At 38.0% G+C, this 21,677-nt stretch overlaps 1 protein-coding gene across 4 annotated transcripts in view; it reads left to right on the forward strand.

Moving 5' to 3' along the window:
* Positions 1-21,677, forward strand: part of ralyla (RALY RNA binding protein like a) — a 65,393-nt gene that overhangs the window by 21,861 nt on the left and 21,855 nt on the right. For 3 of the 4 annotated variants that reach the window (XM_084733056.1, XM_084733059.1, XM_084733058.1), the window contains exon 2: positions 1,620-1,894. In XM_084733056.1, coding sequence (XP_084589182.1) covers positions 1,639-1,894 — 256 coding nt within the window. In that variant the 5' untranslated portion in view covers positions 1,620-1,638. Of the gene's footprint in view, positions 1-1,616; positions 1,895-21,677 lie in introns of all 4 variants that reach the window. The other variant, XM_084733057.1, reaches the window with a different exon arrangement.

Here is a 21,677-nt window from a genome sequence, read left to right on the forward strand (position 1 = left end):
CACACGTCTGTATCACAGCTGCCATGTCAGAGTTCCTCTCACCTCCTGCAGACAACAATCTGTCTGAGCCACCATGGGCTCAGAATATAGAGCACAGGTGGAGACGACTGGATAACCACACCTGTAGAAGTTATGCAAAGATTACCTGGTCGATTAATCAGTTAGGTGACACAAATACTGAAGAACTTTTTAAATAATCAGTTCATCACTTAAGCCAAACAGAATTTCTAAACTTCACCAAGGCTTTTCAAATGTGAATATTTGGTAACTTTTGTAGTCCTGTATGATTGAACATTAAATTTATTTGAGTTTTAGACTGAACAAAACTAGGATAAAAAGAGTTAGGGTTTAATTTTAGTGATTTGTCTACATGGACTTGAATTTTCCATTCTGTTTTCTATTTTATTTTATTGTTTGTCATCCCATGGCCAAGTTAGCAGTAACAGTCTCTCAGGTCACTCAGTAGAGTGAAGTTCTCTGCCAAGCAACCCAAAAATAATATTTGAATGTAACCCCTTTGTAATCACCAATATTTAGATCAGTAACTGTTGTGTAATTACAAATTCAGTAACTTTAACGGATTACAACTATATTTATTTTGTAATATAATTCTTGAATGTTGTGTGAGGTCACAGTAACCTAACATCTAACAGTAACCCGGCTCTAATCAGTTCATCTTCATTTGTGCCAAGTTTGAAGAAATTCCCTCGAGGCGTTCTTGAGATTTCACGTTCACAAGAATGGGATGACCCAAAAACATAATGCCTCCAGACGCTGTCACCAGCACGGAGCCGAAACAGGTTCCAAGATTCTTCAAAAGTTGTGAATCACAGAGCTCATTCAGCAAACAGTCATGAATGTGCCAAAAAAAAAAAAGAAAAAGAAAATGCAGACAAACTCCAGGTGCATTGTTTTACACCTGACAGAGATAATAAAGCTTGCTGAGAAACATAGGTTATATTCCAGACTGGAATATTTTTGTGTTGGTCAAACACATTTAGACAATTGAAAATGTGATCTTGACCATTTTTTAAATCTATTTTCTGATGTTTTATAGGTAGATTGAAAGATAAATCAATACTTAATCAACAGATTTGTCAATAAAGAATATAATCATTACTTGTAGCTTTAATTTGAGGATCAGGGTATACTTTGAAAAATTATGGACACTTTTGACTATTTTCTGACATTTTATGGACCAAATGATTAATCGAAAAAAGATCATTGATTGAATGATTAATATTTTTACACATTATTATTATCATTATTGCAGCTGAAATCTATAGCTGTATGTTTTTTAGTTTTCAGTTCACTTATAAGCAAATATGATCCCAAAAACTTTGCTGTGTCCAGTACATTGAACCTGTTTGGTAAAAATCTTCAGTCTCCTTTTTAGAGCAAAAGAAAGCATTTTTGTTTATTTTGACCCTCCACTGGGGTTTACAATGGATTTATAAAAAAAACATGGAATTTCTCTCTCAATTATCTACCACACATGCTCTCAGCTCTGACCGGTGTTTACATCCCACTGGTGCTCACTGTTTAGCTTTCTGTGTGTGTAACCTCACACTCTAACCTTCCCGGCTTTCTGAGCAGTGTGCAACTGTGTCTCCCAGCAGGCAGTGCTGCAGGACTAGGATGACTGGGAAGACCCAGACCAGCAACGTGACCAACAAGAATGACCCGCGCTCCCTCAACTCCCGCGTCTTCATCGGCAACCTCAACACGGCCGTGGTAACCAAGGCCGACATCGAGGCCATCTTCGCCAAATACGGCAAGATTGTGGGCTGCTCGGTGCACAAGGGCTACGCCTTCGTCCAATACGCCAGCGAGAGGAACGCCAGGGCAGCTGTGGCTGGGGAGAACGCCAGGGTCATCGCCGGACAATCACTAGGTAATGTAATGTTCAGGTGTGAATTTTATTCTAATAACAACCTGCAAATTACTTTGGGAATATTTTTTTCACAAAAACTGTACACTTCAAAAACTGGACACTACACTGCACTTACTGTGTACAAGGGGAAGACAGAGAGCTGATTTAAAACCCCTGGACACTTTAACAGACCTCTTTTCTACATTTTCAATGTTTTGTCCTGGTGGTAGTGTAATATCACTCAGTCCCCAGCTGGTAATGATATGACAGGATATAAAAGTTGTTCTTCAATATCTGCAATCACTGATTTGTTCATTTTTGTCAGGGGGTTTGGCTCTGACCCTAACTGTGTAGTAAAAACTATAGTCATGCCTCTGCTAAAAATTTTGTTGCAGAGGTGCCTCTGGGGATTCCTCGATAGTCACCACAAATGTAACTTTGACACTCAGATTGTTTTACTTTCATGTGTAATATTTTCAATCAAATGACCTACGAGTCTACTATCATATATAACCACTGAACAGATGTATTGGACGCTGTCTGATGTTACAACTGCAGGGTATTAAAGTCTCAATTGTAAAAGCTAAGGTTGTAACTGTTGCTGTGCATCAACGCGCTAAAAGTATGGCATTCATTGAACATGCTCACATTTTTGTGAACGGTGAACATGAAGGATATTCACTCCTGAATAACTGCGCTCAAGCCGTCAGCTGATTAAAATAAAGTGTGATCACAGCAGAGAGAGAGGGAGCATGTGAATACGGACAGAAATGTTGAGGTGATATAAGATGCAGCATTAAGTGTGTGAACTACACTGCAGACTGGAGTTTGTGTTACAGTGGGAAAAGGACAGAAAGATCTACATCATATTCCCCTGTCTTCTCTGTCTCGTCTCCCTCTTCATCTCCTTGCAGTCCTCATGATGCGTTCAGTTTGAACTGGAAAGTTGGAATTTTGACTTGCCATTTTAAAATTTCAACAGTATGTTGGTGTTCGACTTTGCTGTAGTGTAAAATTAACAAGGGGGATACATTTTGAGTCATTTTGCTAACAAGAGGGATGGCATCTCCCTGCTGAATATCAATTTTGATTAGATTGATCCCAAAAATACCGTGCTGTTCCCCTCATTTTATCATCATTTTTAAATCTGTTGGCTGATTTATATACTGGGCTCTCAAATGACGCTGTCATGACTGCAGCAGCTCAGTAAAACTGAACACATTTTTGAATAATGATATGGAAGATGAGTACCAAGCTGGCAACACATCTACCGGGTGGCGGCTCCCGGAGTCAGATTAGTTTAATGTAGCAGTGGCCTGTGGATTTTGTTTCCAAATACTAAATTTGATCTTTCATGGCAGCCATATTGGCATGCAATAGCAGAGTAAACACAGATGTTACCAATGATACTAATTAAGGCTCTGTTCCATTTAGTTGAGCAGAGCCTTCACAGTGAGCCAACATCCACAACAGCAGTACCCTGACTCTGTTTGACCTGAATGGAATGGAAACCTTTTGTAAAGGTTCCTTTCAGAGAATTCCACCTAGAACCCAACATAAAGGGTTTCACCTAGAACCATCTGTGAAAGATTCCACTCAGAACTCCCTATGAGAGGTTCTACAGAGAACCTATGATGTAATGATTCCACCCAGGACCCTCTCTGAACCCTCTTTCCACCCTCTAACATTGACAACAAGAACCCACCCAGGGGGTTCTACCAAAAACCTTTTTATATTCCATAAATATGATTCTGAAAAGGAGAAGTTTACTGAAGCCACTGTGAAGATGCTAAGATTCAGAATCCAAGGACACGAGGGGAGCTTGAACAACAGACAGACAGACAGACAGACAGACAGACAGACAGGAAACATTCAGAGCCCATGCAGCAGTCCTCAGAGGCATTCAGTGGATCCCTGTAAATCTTCCTTATATTACTTATTGATTAGTTCACAGCCTTCTCCATGGAAAATAAAAGTCCTCCACAAGTCCTGCTCTCTCATTAAATATGAATAAGAGTGCTGCGGGGTCACATCTGTAATTCCACTCCGTGTTTGCCCGGTTTCATGCATTTTTGGTGTGTGAAATTACATATGGGAGAGGTAAAACTGCAGGGCTGAGTTGTGTTCACAGTGATTTGCTGTATAATTATGAGACTCAAGAGCTATTATTGTATTATTGTAGAACTTTATGACTGACACTCTGTGCCTTTGCCTCTGGCCTGAGCCAACTTTGCTGTTATTTTGGTAGTTTTGGCAATGATTTCTATTATAGTTAAGAATAACCTGTACCTGGCCTTGTATCTAGCTACCTGGAAACATTAGTGAAAACAGACCAAAAGTACAAACAGACACACAATCAGACAGGTTTTATACAAACCTCAATATAAACCAGGAGGAAAAAATGAAGGCCAACAGTTAAATTATCTCGCAAACTGGTCGTTGTAAACATCCATCACAGCTCAGGGATTTTGCTCACACAATTTTCCTCTTCAATGAGGCATTATTACTCACATTTCTGGCATGGTAACTTCAGGGTTTTCCACCAGACAAAGTGGTTTAGATAATCTGACTGAACTGTTGGCTTGTTTAAAACCTTCTGATGGGGAAGAGAAGCCAGGTCTGTCTCAAAATGAGACTGGAATAAAACTCAAAAGCACAAGCGCATACAGTAGAGAACATTTTAGTTCTTCTGTTGTAATATTTTTCACTAATAGCAAATAGTTGTTTTTAAAATACTTCTTCAAAGATGGCAATGTCAGATGATAGTTGAGGACCTTTGTTTACAACCTGTCAGCCCTGTCTGATTTTGTTGCAGTGTTCCCAGATATCAAGATCTGTGCTGGAGGATTTAGGTTTCTTTGCCTGCATTAATCATATTTCACAACGATTGGTTTTGAAATTGGTTAAAAACCAAATGTAGCTTGTCTGAGGTGCGTTTGACTCTTAGCTTTTAGTGAAGTGCACAGACATGTCCTCCTTCAGTAGAGGAACATGAAAACACATCTCTAATGACAAACTATGCAGATGCAAGTCAGTATAGTTAAGATTTTAGAGACATAAACATAAGAAAAACACATTTTGAGTGGAGGAAAGCTTGAAACATTGGATAGAGTCAGGCTAATTGTTTCCCCCTGTCTCCAGTCTTTATGCTAAGCTGAACTAACCGCCTCCTGGCTTCATCTAAATATTTTGACATGAGAGTGGTATCAGTCTTTTGAAATGAACAATATTATACCATAAAAAAAGGTCACAATCAACAACAATAATCACAATAAAACATAAAAGATGCACATTAATGTTTTGAATTCATCAAAATGCCCACACACAGTGATAAGTACCAACTGATCATTCACCATTTTACTTGAAAGTGCTTTGAAATGAATGAGAATGAGATGAATTCCTTTAGTTTTTTGTAGGCTATTCCAAGTGAGGGGAGCAGAGCACATTACAGCTTTTTCCCCAGGCCGTCTGTACACTTGGAACAGACAATAAGACCATATCTTGTGATCTCGGATGATAACTACAGTCAGGTCTCTGTGCAATCTAAGTGCAAATGTGTGATGGGAGTTTACCCTGAATGGCTTTTGTAAATTAAGTACCAGCGCCTGAGCCATCAGACATGGCCAACCAACCCCGGAGTAAAGCATACGATTAGCGAGGGCTTTACAGTTTGCCACAGATCTCAGTGCAGTGTGATATGCAGTATCTAACAATGTGCAAACAATGTGCGGATGTGTTTATGTGCAGATCACCACAACCAAGAACCAGTTAAAAAACATGGCAGAGACCAGTGGTATCAAAGAACAGGACCTGTTTCTGAAATCAAACTATTTATTTACTTATTTTTTTGTATCCAGATTACATAAGCCTGTTTCATGTAATCTGTTACTCACCAAATCTGGTGTTAAATTATAAGTGATGGCCAGAAATTGGGGTTATGATAGTATAATTGATTCACTCGAAGGACCTGATCATGGGCAAGAAAAACAAAACTCATGTTTTATGTTTCCACACAACAGAAATGTTCACACTGCCATCAACACAAATTCACATGTTCTGTCTGTCTTGTCCTGCCTGCATCGATGCATCCACTTAAAGACTCTCTTCTCATTGTTATGCACACTGATGAACCACAACAGTTTTATTATCTGGGAAACTCGACAGCCACACGGTTTCCCGAGAGAAAAGAAAAGGACTTCTCAGGTGAACATGTGTCTCCTTATCAGAGGCAGTCGGAGCTAAAGTCACTGTGAAAATGGCTTCACAGGCAGCTAGAGTGAAGAAATCCTTTGCATATCGTAGCATATTGCAGCTCCACCAGCTCCACACACAATAAATTCAGTATATTACAATGCACCATAAGTGTCAGAGGTATTCCAGACGTGTCGACTGTATTATCTCCCTCTGCTCTGGAAATCATCTTTTCTTCCTTTATCCTGCCGCCTCGCTGAAATTTAACCCTGACGCCTTATCTTTTAAACATGAACTTTATATTTGATTAGGCTCTGGAGCCATATTGCCAGAGGTGGGTGCAGTCTGTGCGATATATGAATTCTTGATTCCTCTTTTATTAAATTACACACAGACCTGAGGGACAGCTGTATAAAGGTATAGGACATGTGACAGGAGGGTCAGAATCAGACCTGTAAAGTCCTGAGTACACAGCACGCTGCTCAGCCCACTGAGTGACCACAATGGCCCACGCTTCAGTAGATTTAATAGCCACGAGATACTGAAGCTTTACTCAATTTAATTCTTTTAGACACGAACGGATTGCCGACTTTAAGTAGCTCATGCAAATAAAAGTGATATTCAATCATGCTGGTCTCAGACAGCAGCTACTTAGATCCTGATGAAGATGTCTGCTGGTGATGAAGAGCACGCAGGGGAGGAGGGTTTCTTTCCTGTTTCACTAACTCAGCATTTCTACTTTATGATTTTGTGGATGAAATCCGGACATAGATGATGTATCTCTATTTTAAGGTTCATTTTTCATAATCAGAGCCCGCTGTGATCATATCATCATCTTAGTGTGTGTGAGAGCTTTCATGTGTGACTGCTGTCTGGTCTTTGAGCGTCTCTCTGTGGTTGAAAAGCACACTGCAGAACACTGGAGTCCATCCAAGGTATTCTGAGGTCTTTATTATTCATGATATTCAGAGCTGTAGGTCACATAAATATGATCTGTTCCAAGATTGATTCGTAGAAAATTGGTGGTGAAGTTTGAGAAATGAAAGTACTTCTGAGTTTGAGACAGCTGCTGGGAAAAGTGTCTGTTTCATGAGATAGTGAAGCATCTGTTTGCAGGTCTGTCTAACAAAACCTCAGTCTAAAAAAACAGGAAGAGAAGAGATGGCTCTAACTTTAGCGTTGTTTGTTGAAGTTTATATGTATATATAATTCAATTCAATGATGCTGTATTAGCATAATGAAATATGTAGTATTGCCAAAGCAAAGATAAAACATTACAAAAAATAATGCAACCAATGCAACAATATTTTGTAATACAAAACAAGAACAGTAAGCTGAATAAACCTGATATCAACTACAACATGAAAATAAAGGGCTAATAATAATAAACCATATTAATGAAAAGTGTGGCAGGTGAATACACACTCTGCTTCTGCACCTCTCCTAACAGGTTTGGTAATTTGTTTATGTTGTTTATGTGGTCAAATTCAGGATGTTTGTGTTTGAATCTTGGAAAACACTTTGTTCAGGCTGGCTGCAGTTTTGTGCATTCTGCTAGAAAATGCAGCTCTGTCTCCACTTTGTCTTCCTTACACAGCTGGGAGAAGTGCTTCTCTTTGTGAAGCCATGTTTTTTTTTGTAGCGGCCTGTTTTGATGGCCAGTGTCTGGAGTGAAAGAAGTTATGACAAATAAACATTATAATATAATATGTGATGTGACATTCTTAATACGAAGACTGATTTTCTGAAATTGGTGACAGAAAAAGTCAACAACCAACCTAACTTAGCTGACAGATGTGATGAAGCACTTAGAGTTAAAACAAATTAAATATTCCCTGAGAGGAAAGGTGAATATGTTGATATGGCAGCACTTTATAGATTTTATCAATAAGATAAACTCATGAATGGTGATTGATAACCAGCAGTGGCAAAATGACACACATTCTTTACTCAGCTAGAAGTACAGATACTTGTGTAAAAAGAAATTAGAAGTTCTGATTCAACTTCAATTAAAAGTGCAAAAGTTCAGGCTCTCAAATTTACACAAGATCTAAAAGAAAAAAGTTGCCCTCTGAAGGACATTTCTACCTGCTGTTGCTTTGCAAATCTATCTGAACCTCACCATGGCTGAGTCTCCCTTTTGTCTCTTTTGTCTTGTTGCGCCATTTATGGCATTTTTCGTTTCATTACGTATGTCGTGTGTGATATACACTGAGGGATACACTGAAGAGTTATCTTTTCTCTGTGTTATTGTCCCATCCAGTTTAATCACTCCTGATGTTACAGCGTTGCATCATTGCAGCGTGCAATGATGCAAAGTCAAAGTACTCAATAATTTTCCTGAAATGCATTACAATTAAAGTAATGAGCCTATTTTGAAATTGTAATTAGTACAAATTACAAATATTTGTGTTAAAATGTGGGAAGTAAAAAGTACAAAGCACAGATACTTGAAAACTCTACTTGAATGGAGTAATGAAGTATTTGTACTTTGTTACGTCCCTCCTCTGTTGGTAGCACAGTGTTATCTACGGTCATATCGGTGACATCTCTTTTTGTTTGTTTGTTTGTTTGTGGGTTTCTTTTTCTGTATATTTAATTTTTTTTCTTCCTTACACTAATAAATGCACAAAATCCAGTATATTCACATACAATATGCAATTGTATTTAAAAAAAAAAAAAACAAGCAGTGGTTCTAAAATAGGAGGTTGTGTAAAGTTAAAAGTGCCATTTATTGAAATTATTACAATGTAAAAACTTTTTCTCACAAAAGACTTCAAAGTTCAAAGAATAATATTTGATTTTTTATATCTAAAATAGTTAACAGTTTATGTTATAATGTAACAATTTATAACTCTTAATAAATATATAAATCTTGCGTGTCAGAACCTCTGACATAAGGACATAAGATCAATACAAAAATTAAATATAATCAAAAATGGCTCCTGTTTTATTCATTTGAATAGTTAATGCTCATTTGATCATTATAAATTAATCATTAGATATAAATTTGGCTGCCAGTCAGTTTTTCTACATTCATGAATTTCCATCCACATGAACACTAGATGGTGCTGAGAGAAAAGCAGTGAGGACACCAAAACTGGGACATCTTATTTTGTCCCTCAGCATGTATGATTCATTTGTATCCTCAGCAGTCAAACTCATGCAGGGACAGTCTGCATCCTGAGCAGAATATTCAACCACATTTACTCTGTTTATGAGTCATTTTAGGCCGTGAAAAGTGGCCTTTTTAGTGGCTGTCTTTGCTGTTTCCACGGTGGTGTTAAACAGCATGACAAATGGATTTTTTATATTAAAATATGGCAATGATTATGCTACTGCTGCCTCTCATGGTGGCGGTTAAGATGAGGATGAGGAGTGTGGAGCTTGGAATAACCCTCTTGAATAAAACCCCAAGAGTAGAAGAAGCACACAGAGCATAGTTTAGTTCATTTTCACTCCCCACATCAAATAATTACAGATGTCTTTTTAATATTTCTCCAAAGACGTCAAAGTGAGACAATAGTGGAGGACACTGGCGTTTGATTCCTGCGACTCGCCTTGAAACAATGAATCTGTCACACTCGGCCTGTATCTCTCTTGAAGCTTTTAGTTTCTTGTCGTCTCTTATCGAGAACAAAGACGCTGGGGGACTATTAAGACGTCAAGCTGTGCGCGAGACAGCTGCAAACCCCGTGTCAGTGTAATTAGATATTACAATTACAAGGCTTCATCTAGAACAGGAGCCCAAATGCTGCAACAGCTGGAGAATCAGTAGGCAGCTTCGCCCCCCCCCCCCTCGGCGCACTGCTTTCTCAGGCTGTCTCTAAAGTCCACAGCCCATCCACTTTAAATTAAATTTAAAACAACACAGAGATGAATGGGAGACAGAGGCAACAGGAGGCTGATTTGCCATGTGTGTCATTCACTTATGACTCTTTTGATTAGGTTGTTTTTGTTAATTTGCTGCAAATGTGTGTTGAATTGCAGCTGAATTGTGTGTTTCAGTCTGTTTAACAGAGAAGCAAGGCATGCTTCAGTGTGGGACTTATTTTTCTTGATTTTCTAATATTTAATACACAGAATCTCCATTTTATCTTTTATGATTCACTTTAATGATGTGTTATTATCAACAAGTACTTCCTTGTTTTTAATTAATTAATTAATTATTTATTAATTCCCTTCACTTTGTTTATGTGTGTTTTTGATCAGAACTTGCCAATAAAGCCTTGTTGGATTCAGAGAAGCATCTTTCCACATAAAGAAAAATGCTTTTGAAATAGTTTAAAAGGGACAACACAGATTAAAAAAAAAGAAATGCATTTTGCAATGTTTACATGTGTCAACAAACTGAATAAACAAAAGGACAAAACAGATTTATGGTAAGAAACAGCATAATAAACAAAGCAGACTGTGTGCATGTGAATATCAGTGTTTCTTAGAGTGTATTATACATGATCAGGTATGCACTGAACTATACGTGGGTGTAAAAATGTATGTGTAAGAGAATGTATATGTGCACTTACATTAATGTGACCTGTGAATCCATTAAAACACATTATATATTCACATCTCTACTGTTGTTTAAAGCTGTATTAAACTATATTGTCATATTATATAGATTGCTCTTAGTGACTAACCCACAAGAATTCATCACTCAACTTTCCCTTCAGCTCTGTCAAGTGTTTTTAGTTGTTTATATGTTTTTGTTTTCAGGCCCACCACAGATATGTTTTATAGGGAAAAGTAATGGTCTGGCTTTTTTGTATTTCTTTTAAACCAAGCAAAACCGTCCGGAGCGGTCCTAAGCCCAGGACGCAGTGATGGTGCTCCTGTAAAACGGCGTCAGGCTGGGACTCGTTTTGGTGGAACATTTGCATGTTTGGAGTCGACTCTGGCGTTAAAATAGCTAAATTCCTCCAAAAGTAAAAGTAACAGCTGCTTGTTTACGTTTGTGCTGTTAGTGACCAGGGATAATTTGCCATTTTCGTCATTTAGGTTTCTAGCTCAGAGGTTATTGTGGTTGTTTCACACAGCAATGGGAATTTGGAAAACAGTAACACGCATAGAGCAGAATGGGAAACCCACGGTCATCCAGTGAGTCAGACGACTAAAGAGATGAATATTTTCTTCAGGAGTTGATGGAGACCAAAACAGAGTTAAAAGGAGAGTTAAATAGCTGTTTGCCAAGACTTTTTGCATGTCAACTTTGTAAGTAGATAATATTTTGAAGTTTTCAGCTTGTTGTGCTGCTCATAAGTAGTGAAAAAAAAATCAGTGAGTCATATTACATTTTAAAATCATACATGATTAAAACTGAAAGGATAAGTCGATTCATTGCTCAGTCAATCTACTGAAAAATTAATCAAAATTAATCAAGAATTAATCACAAAACAAGATATTTGAAGACATTTCCATGACCCAGCTTTTATAGGCATTTTTCACTATTTGCTGACTAAAGCTGCAACAACTGGTCAATTAATCAATTAGTTCTCAACTACCAAATTAATTTGCAACTAGTTTTGTTAATAGATTAATCTAGTTCCTTTTATCCTCTATGACAATAAATGGAATGTCTTTATTTTTTTGGACAAAACAAGGCCTTTGAGGGTGAGACCTTGGTCATTTTTCACCATTTTATAGACTAAACAACTAATTGATTAATCACGAAAATGATCAATACATTACTTGTTAATGAAAATAATCCTTAGTTGTAGCCTTACTGGTGACATTTTATGTTGTGAAATTAATCTGCAGATTAATCAATAATCATTGACCAAACTGAACAAATTTATGTTAATTAAAACAACGCTTTTTGATTTTTTTTCTGGGGGTTTAGTGCAGGCATTGGAGGGGGACTTGTGCGCTTAAATCCTGGCTTTTTTAGCTAGATAGTTTTATTATTATTTCTATTTTCTTTAACATCTATCTTAGGTTTTTCCGCCTCTGGTGCTTTAAATGTACTTTAAATTGATTACTTCTCTTTGGTAACAGACAGGTAAGAGAAGAGATGGAGAGACTTTTTGGCAGTCAAACAGTCTGAAACTATCGTCCATAAAGGATCATAATAATTAAACTTCTTGTCATTTCTCAATGCCTAATTTGCGGAGACACTGAGGCAAAAAGGGGATTTTTAGTTCAGCCTGTGTTCCTGCATTTGGAGCAGAGTGGAGTAATTGAGGCGAGAGTTCCCCCTGGAATACTTTGACAAATGGTATGGTCTGAAGCGGCTGGGCTGTGTGAGTCTGAGAGGAGCTGGAGGTGCTCCGGCACTCTGTCTATTTTTGGGCAGAGAGGAAAGGAAGCAAAGCAGAGTTATCATAAGCTGTGTTTCCCCGCTCGTCATGACCATGTACAAAGGAAGGCGTCGCAACCAGAGATGTGAGTATGAGGAGACGATCTGATGATTAAAGGAGGAGTTTATGTTGCTAAGATGACAGTTTGAACAGCTGGTTAATGCAGGTGTTTCTGGTGGTCAGTTTCACTTACTTTAAAAGGAAATGTCCCTCTTGTTTGAGAGATGTTTTTTTGAGAAACTTGTTCAAATACAGGCTACTTTGCAGTGTGTTGCAGTGTTTCTCTGTTGTCTGTCAGTTGATTGAAATCTGTGTCCCCTCTGCACTGTGCATCATCTTCTTCTGTGTCTCAGCATGTGGCAGCATTTGCATTTAAATTTGAAATTCCTATGGAAGAAAAGTAAATCCTTATTTGATCTTAAAATGCACTGTGAATTATTGCGTTGTAGTTTTTTTTTGTCATGCATGGAAATTGAATTTAATTAAAGCTACTGGTGCAAATCATGCAGGATCATCTTTTATAAGATAATAATTTGCCAAATCAGACAACATAAATCCATTTTCTTCAGGGTTTTCTTCTTTTCTCTGATTCTCATTTTTCTCTGTGACTTGATCACAGGCAGGAAATCGCAGCCCAAAGGGCATAACATTTATTTTAATCTACTTGCAGTGTAAAAAATCACAGCGGTGGTCTTGTGATGTTCAGATTGGACTGCAGAAGTACTTCTTCTTCTTGATTGCTTTTAGTGGAGCTGTTCACTGGTTGGCTGCACATGGCAGCTCCAGGTGTGGAGGTGTGCACCTGTGTACATAAGAGGCTACGTGCTGATGGAGATGTTTTTGCCTGCTTAGCACATCTGTGGGTAAATGAATAATTTATAATGTTAATGAATCTCATATATTACCATCTTTATGTACTGATTCATTATCAGAATCAATTATTTATATAAGCAGGGTGTTTTGCAATTCAAATCATTTTATTAATATTTATTTAAATACATTAAGTTAAGGCTCCAACTAGCAGCCTTAATTATTGATAACAGACAATTTGACTTGTGGGAAAAACACAGGTGTTACTAAAAACATTAATGATGGCAAGTGTCCCACTAAGTCATGATAGTGACATTGACTACACTTACACGCACACTAATTTTACACTATTTATCCAAAATGGCATATTCTGTTTGAATATTCCTTGTTAGGCCTAATTTTGTATGTAGCATTTTCCGGTTATGACATGTTATTATATGATATTCAAGACTGGTGCAGAGATGTATGCACAAAGGAAAAGTCCATTGCAAGAGGAGACACACTGACTTATATATTGAAATATTTTGACGGCAGGTTTTTGGATAAGAGTCATAGGATGTAGGAGAGACTGTGGGCAATTGTAACATACTTAATTCCTCAAATCAGAGACAAGCTAGAGTGATGACTTACTCTGCACATGCTCAGTATGCTCTCCACGCCTGTGAAAAAGGAGCAGGGTCATTTCACCTCAGCAGATGTAATTCAGTAATTGGATGTGCAGTATTTTTCTTCTGTTGTTTACAGTTTACATGATGACAAATTTAAACTTACATCAATTTTACATCGAGGTTATTGCTTAAAAATGAACATGAACAAACCATGTTAATATAGGCGTTTCTAGCTAGCATACATGATTTTGACATTTTCTGTTAGAACAACAAACAAATTTCACTAACTTTAAATGTAAAATTACTTAAACTCAATTTATCTTAATTAAGATAATTAGACTACAGCAGTAGTGTGCTAACTTTGAGGTGTGCTTTTATTTAAGACAGTGATAATAACTTACTTTTTCAGTGTTGATAGCTGTTACAGTCATTTAGTGTGTGCATTAAATTTGTGCATTTATCCTTATAAGTGATGTTTCTTATATCGGAAGAGGACTTGTGTATTTCAAGTAGTCGGTGAGTTATGAAGGAAAATGTAAAAAACGTAATATTTTTCCCTGGTCTTCCCTACTATGTCATTATGTCTATCACAGCTGCACAGCTGCATGTAAAGAGGAATATTCACTTTCATTACCAATGTAAACTCACTTCATAAAAAATATGGTCTTTTTCAGAATGAGAGCAAAAAGAAGAATATTACACTTCAATGTCAGTGAGCCAGCATGCACATTGCCAAGACCCTGAAACTGAAGCAGCTAAATGGAATGTAGCCATCATCGAATTTATTATCTACACCCGTACTACGTCTGTTTCCTAAAAATGTCTTCTGTCATTAAGGGCTATTAACTGAATGAATATTTTCTGAACTAATTTATGATTCATTTGGTAAATAAAATGAGAAACGAGAAAACAGGGGAACTATCCATTGTAATTTCTCAGTGCCCGAGGTGACTGCTTGTTTTATCAAACCGACTTTCCAAAATCCAATTTACAATTAGATAAGACAAGTGGATGTACTGTCTTTGCAATCAAGAAGCTTAATCAGTTCAATTGTTTGATAATTCTTTAAATGACTTAAACAAGAAAACATTTTTTACTTATCCCATTAAAGAGATAATTTGAGTTTTTTGAAGTGGTCTTGTATGAGATGCTTATCTGTAGTCGGTGTTATTTACCTAAAGTAAATGGCAGTCGGTACATCTCCAACAAAATGTATTTTGACCACCTAAAAAGAGACCCACCTAAAAATTCTGTTTAAGTGTACACTCTACTCAGAATATTTTCACCACTTCTCTCACTGTCTGGCAGCCTTTTCAGATGGGAAACTGCTGTTATGTAAGCCAAATATCACTTTCCAAAGCCACCAGACTTCTTTGGCAAAATTGGTCAAACACAGGGGTTGCTGGTCTACATACTGAACTGGTACTCCTGCTGCTTCTCCAGCTTGGGGGAATGCTGATCACCATCTAGTGCAGGTAATACACTGACTATCGAAAACCCCACTTCAAATATTTAAAACTATGCCTTTCATTCTCTAGTGAGATTTAATTTGCAACCATTTGTAGAGGGCATGAGCCACAGAGAAGATCAATCAAATGTCAAAAATGTTGCATGACATTCATGTTCTGTTGATCAATTTAAATATGAATCACCTAATCATTTCAGTTTTACATAAAAGAGCCTATAAGTGATGTATAATGCAGAACAGATGTGACATGGTGTCTTCCACTTGTAACTCCACTCCACGTACGCTGCTCAATGTTTCCACAGTAAGGTCGTGAATGAGGAGGCCAAGATTCAGAGCAGACATTCAAGTAGTTTCAGACAGGTGGTAGCTGTCGGGTTGTTTTCCAGCTGCTTGCAGACTGTAGTTCGGTTGAGATGGACCAGCTCGGGGGGTTAAAATGTTTCAAAGCGTTGCACTTAAGAGCCACATAGTTACATCATAAAAAAAAAATGCCAAAATGAAAAAGGAGGAAAAGTGCATTAACAGCTCAGGAGAGATGAAAGACTAAATTATCTTTACCTCAGGCTACAGCAATATGCTCATTATCATTTAATGCAAAAATCAACACATGTACCAGTGTTGAGATGCTCCACAGCTGTGTGAAAACTTTACCTTCTGTACTGCTGCTCTGTGACTTTAAGAACATTTACCTGCTCATAATTGTATTCCCAATGCGATACTTTGAGCACAGTCAACCTGAAAATTTAGCAATCCCACATCATGTTCTCCTTAATGGCCCATAGCTCACAGGTCTAAAGAAAATAATTTTATTAGTTGCTCAGGAGCTCGGGGACCGGCTGCCAAATTTATGTGCTGCCAAGTAACCATTTTCCTTAAGAGGCCGAAAGAGCAAAGTACAAGGAATTCATTAAGGAAGGACAGGCTGTCGAGCAATTAATCCACGTGTCCCCTTCTAACCATAACAAAAACTGTTAAAACCCTGAGCGTCTCGTCCTGATTGGAATCAGTCAGGACGTAATGCACTCTGGATGAGTGCATGTACCTCACACAGAGTTGACACAGTAATTTGAATAGACGTCAGTCATATCTAGAGGCTGGTAGGCTGATAATTGTTTTCTCAAGCGGATTTAACGCACAGGAAATGCAACCTAGTATCCTGCCAAAGCATGTAATAGACCCGCTTAGTTGTGAAAAGTAGATGCCATGAGAGTTGATCTTTCTGCTTCTTGTCACTGGTGATGGAAGTCAGTGTTTTCTCGGCTGGAGACAGTAGAAAGTTGCCCTCAAAGCGACACTGGGAAGTATTGTTACTACAAAAACGGACACCCCAACCCAACTATATCATCGTCCACTTACGTTTTGTGATATGCCAAACCCTAGTGCATGCATTCTGGGTTGGTCTGGGTTGTTTCATGGACACTTTAGTTCCTCCTACACACCAGAAAGTCGAGAGTGAGACGAGGTGTTTGCAATCTGCAAGCTTAGTGCTAGATGGCGCTAAATCATATACACTGGTGCCTACCACCAGGCTAACTGAGAACTAAGAGCCGGTCATGTTAACAGTCAGTGACACCAGGGGCATGAAATGAAAAAAAAAATGGAAAACGTGACTCCTAGTTTGAGGTTCAATTTAAATGCAACTGTATGTATAATAGGAAACTGTCCTGAGCTTGACTGACAAGTTAAAAAGTACTGAGCTACAGCATCACAAGTCTTAATAAGTCTTAATTTACCCAGAATTCATGGCAAATCAGCCCTACATAAGATTGTCAAGAACAAGACCGCTTTGTGCAACATAAATGTAGACATTTGTCTGAAGTCTGTTAGTTTGATCTATGCCACAGTCAAAGTAGGGTTACAGTGGTATGTGATTTGCACAGTACGATAACAGCCTCATAAAATATAGCCATTTATCGGTATGCACTATTACAGAATTATCATTGGGTGAAAGTCCTTGCTGGATGTCATCACTTTCACCGTCATTTCATATCCCACTCATTGATATTTTCAGTAACTGTTGTGGATATCTTGGGCTGACAGATCAGGTTCTCTTTGTTCTCTACCTGTCTCCTTTTCTTTTTTCTGGTCTGTTGTTTTCTCTGTTTTACTTTAATGTCAAACCATTTCTTTTTCACCCGAGACACGGTCTGTTTCTCCAGGGACACAACATGCACCACTTCGGTTATTGCAGCCCAAAATTTTTTGTTATGAGTCGCAAAGTGTGCTTTTTCTGAATTCTTCCTCAGACGAGGGCAGTGCAGCTGTGTGTCCATGGTGCTGATTAAATGGGGCGAGGCAGCGCTCTTTGCTGGTAGAAAACTGGTCAATCAGAGAAATAAAACATTATTTCACAGTGGTTACAATCCAAGCACAAAATAAATACCCCCGCAGCAACACCTGTTTCTGTCTGAATGTGTTGTTCTTCACTGCTTTCTTCATAATACTTCTATAGCAAAATGTATTTATGGAGAAATGTGGGTGTGGCAGCATGCAGATACGACGGGCACGAGCCTGTCAGTTTAGAATGATTCTGATTCACAAACAAATGCACTGTGGGAAGAACAACCTTGGCCGGTGCGCATGTTTCATGAATGAGGTGGTATTTTGTGCAAACATTTCTACACACATGTTAGTGATTGAGGCCCGTTTTTAAATGGAAGTATGTGTAAAAAGAATCCAATATTGTAGATAGGTTAATGTACACGGTATGATAACCATCAGCTGTCATATCATGCTATACTGTTAAACAGATGTACTGCTGTAACCCCAAATCAAAGTCTGCCTTTGTGTAACTAACTAAAAATATATTACACAATAAATCTACAAAGGTAGTCATGACGAGTCACCGTTATATTTTAAACTGCAATTGCATTCGGCAGTAAGAACAATATGTCACGATAATGTGAACAGAAGGTCACCATGTCCACACACACACACTAATGCATACATGTGTGCATATACCCGTACACACATTGACGGTGTGTGCTATCCCAGCCTGCCCTACTTGAGGAAACACACTCTCAGGTGTAATAAAAAGCCGAAGCTCCCTGTGCCCTTGAGCCGAGATCGGAGATTATTCAAGTCCCGCCTGTCAGATTTACGGGGCGCGAGAACACAGCGTAGATTGAATCTGCGACAGCTGTCACACAGGAAGTCTCTTAGTCGTACATTTGTATTCACACAGGTGCCTGGATGATCTCTTAATCAAATACTGCTCACCTGCTATCAGCACGCGTGTTACAGCCGAGATGGAGTTTGTTCTGTGCCAGGAGTGAGCCTTTTGCCTGCCAAAGATTATGTTTGGGCATTAGTTCATGGAGGAAAGCTTTTCTCTCATATCTGTTCTCAAGCTGTATTACCATGTTTACCTACTTTAAAGGGATAGTTTGGACTATTTGATGTACGGTTCTTTGAGGTATTTTATAGTCAGTGTATTACTTTCAGTTAATGCCACTTGGCATGTCTCAGGATAATAGTGTCGCAGCAATTTTCCTCTTGGCTGAGGTTTTTTTCAGAGGTAACAATGCATCTGAAGAGACTTTACAAAGCAGCTTCACCTTTTAACTCTGTCTTTCTTGATTTATGGTTCTTAGTAATGAGTAATGGCAAAAGTTGGGAATTGCTTGTCCGTGTTAAAAGGATAGTTTGGATTATTTGATGTAGGGTAATATGATTACTGAAGTATGAGTACTGAAGTACTGTTACATTGCTAAAATATTACACAGTTGCAAGTAAAAGTACTGGTGTTATAAATATACTTAAGTAAAAGTACAATGTAATTGTCTCAAAAACTACTCAGAGTATTAGTTATTTTTAACTGTTGATATCACATTCACCTCTCCAAACCAGGTTGATTTTGTGCGTTTTCTTGAACCAATAGTTGAAAACACAAATAACTGATTAATCATTAATAACTTAGAAGATACAGACTTTAAAAAAGTAAAAAATGACCCCCCCAAAAAAAACAGAAAAAAGAAAATTAGGAAAATAAAATATGTTGACATTAAGTTTTCTTAATCAACAATGTCAAATAGGGTGCAGTTACTTCCAGGACTATTGGTTAAACATCAATGAACACATTTCTAATTAGGTAAATTCTTAATGACAATTAATTGATTAATTAATAATTATTAACATCCAAAACTCGTGCTGCCACACCATTTTGATTTGTTTCTCACTTGTATGTCTTTGTTTTCATTGGCTCGTTTGTGATCAGATCACTTGATTGGCTACAAAAATGCAGATGAAAGGTTTGGATTTAATTCAAATTGTATGATTTTGAAAGTAATTAAGGAGATTACATGGTGAAATAAATACTTAAATACAAGTAAAAGTACAGACTTGAAAATAAAAGTAAAAGTACCCCCAAAAAACTACTTCATTACAGTAATTTGAGTATTTGTAATTAGTTACTTCCACCCCTGTTGTATTACCTACAGTAAATGCCACTCTGCACGCCTCCACTTTGAAAAAGAAGAAAGGAGTACCAGCACAGAAGCTATGAACTGCTGTGGACAGGATCGGTTACAAAAGGTATTTTAGCCACTTAAAAAAGGTCCACATAAAACAATCTGAATCAGTTAAAGTGTACGCTATATTTAGAATATCTTTACCATTTTACTCTGCTGTCAGACAGCCTTTTCTAACTTGAAACTGCGATTACTGCACCTCAGCGTCTCATGATGAAGCACCCTTCAGCAGCTGTATCCGACGTGGTCAGAAAGCTGCTTTTATGACGTGATTAATGTTGTGAAACAGTCACACTTTTGGCAGGTTTAGGCAGCAAAACTACCATAGAGATAAGCTAAGACCATGTTTTGGGTTACAGTACCTATGTTACACAACATAGATCATGTGACGTCATGAAAGTGACTTGGAAGATAAAAGTCACTTGATGAAACCACGTGATGCATGCTTTGTTATACACACTACAACTTTTAGTAAAATTTTGGTTTCACATGGGACACAAACCCTGGTCTCCTGTGTTTGTTTGACCCATCCATCCACCCCACCTCCTCCAAATGTGGACTTCTTTCCTCTTTAGACAAGAGCTGCAACAATTAATCAATTAATTGTTTTTTGAATAAATTATTAAATTAATCACCAGATATTTTGATAATGGATTAATCTGTCAGTTTTTGGAGTAAAAAGTAAATTCTCTGATTTCAGCTTCAGCTGATTTCGCCCATTGTATATCTGTGGTTTTCCTTTTGAAAAGGCTGTCTGACTGCAAGGTAAAGGTGAGAATATTCTTTTTTCATGTGGCTAAAGTGCCTTCTGCTGCTGACCCTGACCATGGCAGTACTTTGCTTAGCTTCCATGCTGGTGCCCCTGTGGGCCTGCCACCATTCACTGTAGCTACTACACTGATTATAGATAAGTACCTTATACAATAGCCCTAACTACCCCTCACTATCCCTTTAACTTGGACAAGCACTTGTCCACATATAATACAATGTACATACATAATACAATGACTATAGATAAGTACATCATACTACTCTACATCAAATAATCCAAACTATCCTGTTAACATGTAGAAACACTTCCCAACTTCTCCCATTTCTCATTTCCTAAAAAACATGAATCAAGAAAGACGGAGTTAAAAGGTCAAGCTGCTTTGTAAAGTCTCTTCAAATACATTGTTACCTATGAAAATAATCTCAGCGTAGAGGAAAACTGCTGCTACACTATAGTCCAGCCTGTGCTTGGCTACATAGAAGCAGCACAAGAGCTATGCAGTTATTCAGCTGCTTTTTCCTTTTTAAACCAACTTCATCCCAGAGGACTAATTCAAATTTGCGCTTGTTTGTGTGTGTGTGTGTGTGTGTGTGTGTGTGTGTGTGTGTGTGTGTGTGTGTGTGTGTGTGTGTGTGTGTGTGTGTGTGTGTGTGTGTGTGTGTGTGTGTGTGTGCGCATGCATGCTGTGAGTCATTGTCTGTGCACAGTCAGGCTATAATGACTTGTTCACACCTCCAGAGACAAAGAGCTCAAGGGCACACTAAGCCAAGAGGTCTATATCTAACTAAAATAGACACACACATGCAGTACCACAGTCACACACTCACTCAGGTAATTTAACTTCATTAATATGAATGAAGCCAAACTGTGTCAGAGGCTCCTGAGGTGGTGATGATTGTATTCTTGAAGGATCCGGTGTGGATGGATAAAACTCTTACTGAACTCATCCTTGCCGTAGGAGACGCTCGATTAAAATGAGGTCTTGTAAAGCCCGAGATTGATGCTTTCATCTGGTGCACAGATGAGTGGAGACAGTATGAAAACACCCCACTGACCTCAGTGTGCGACTTGCAAACTAGACTGAATAAAACTCTGAATGTATTTTGACAAGGTTTCATAGTGCATGTTAAGTCCTGCTTTATGGCTGAAATTAATATCACAATACTTTCCCATATTGATTCCTAACATGA

This window comes from Lutjanus erythropterus, chromosome 12 (genome assembly GCF_056507025.1).
Source record: "Lutjanus erythropterus isolate fLutEry1 chromosome 12, fLutEry1.hap2, whole genome shotgun sequence".
NCBI classification, from domain to species: Eukaryota; Metazoa; Chordata; class Actinopteri; order Lutjaniformes; family Lutjanidae; genus Lutjanus; species Lutjanus erythropterus.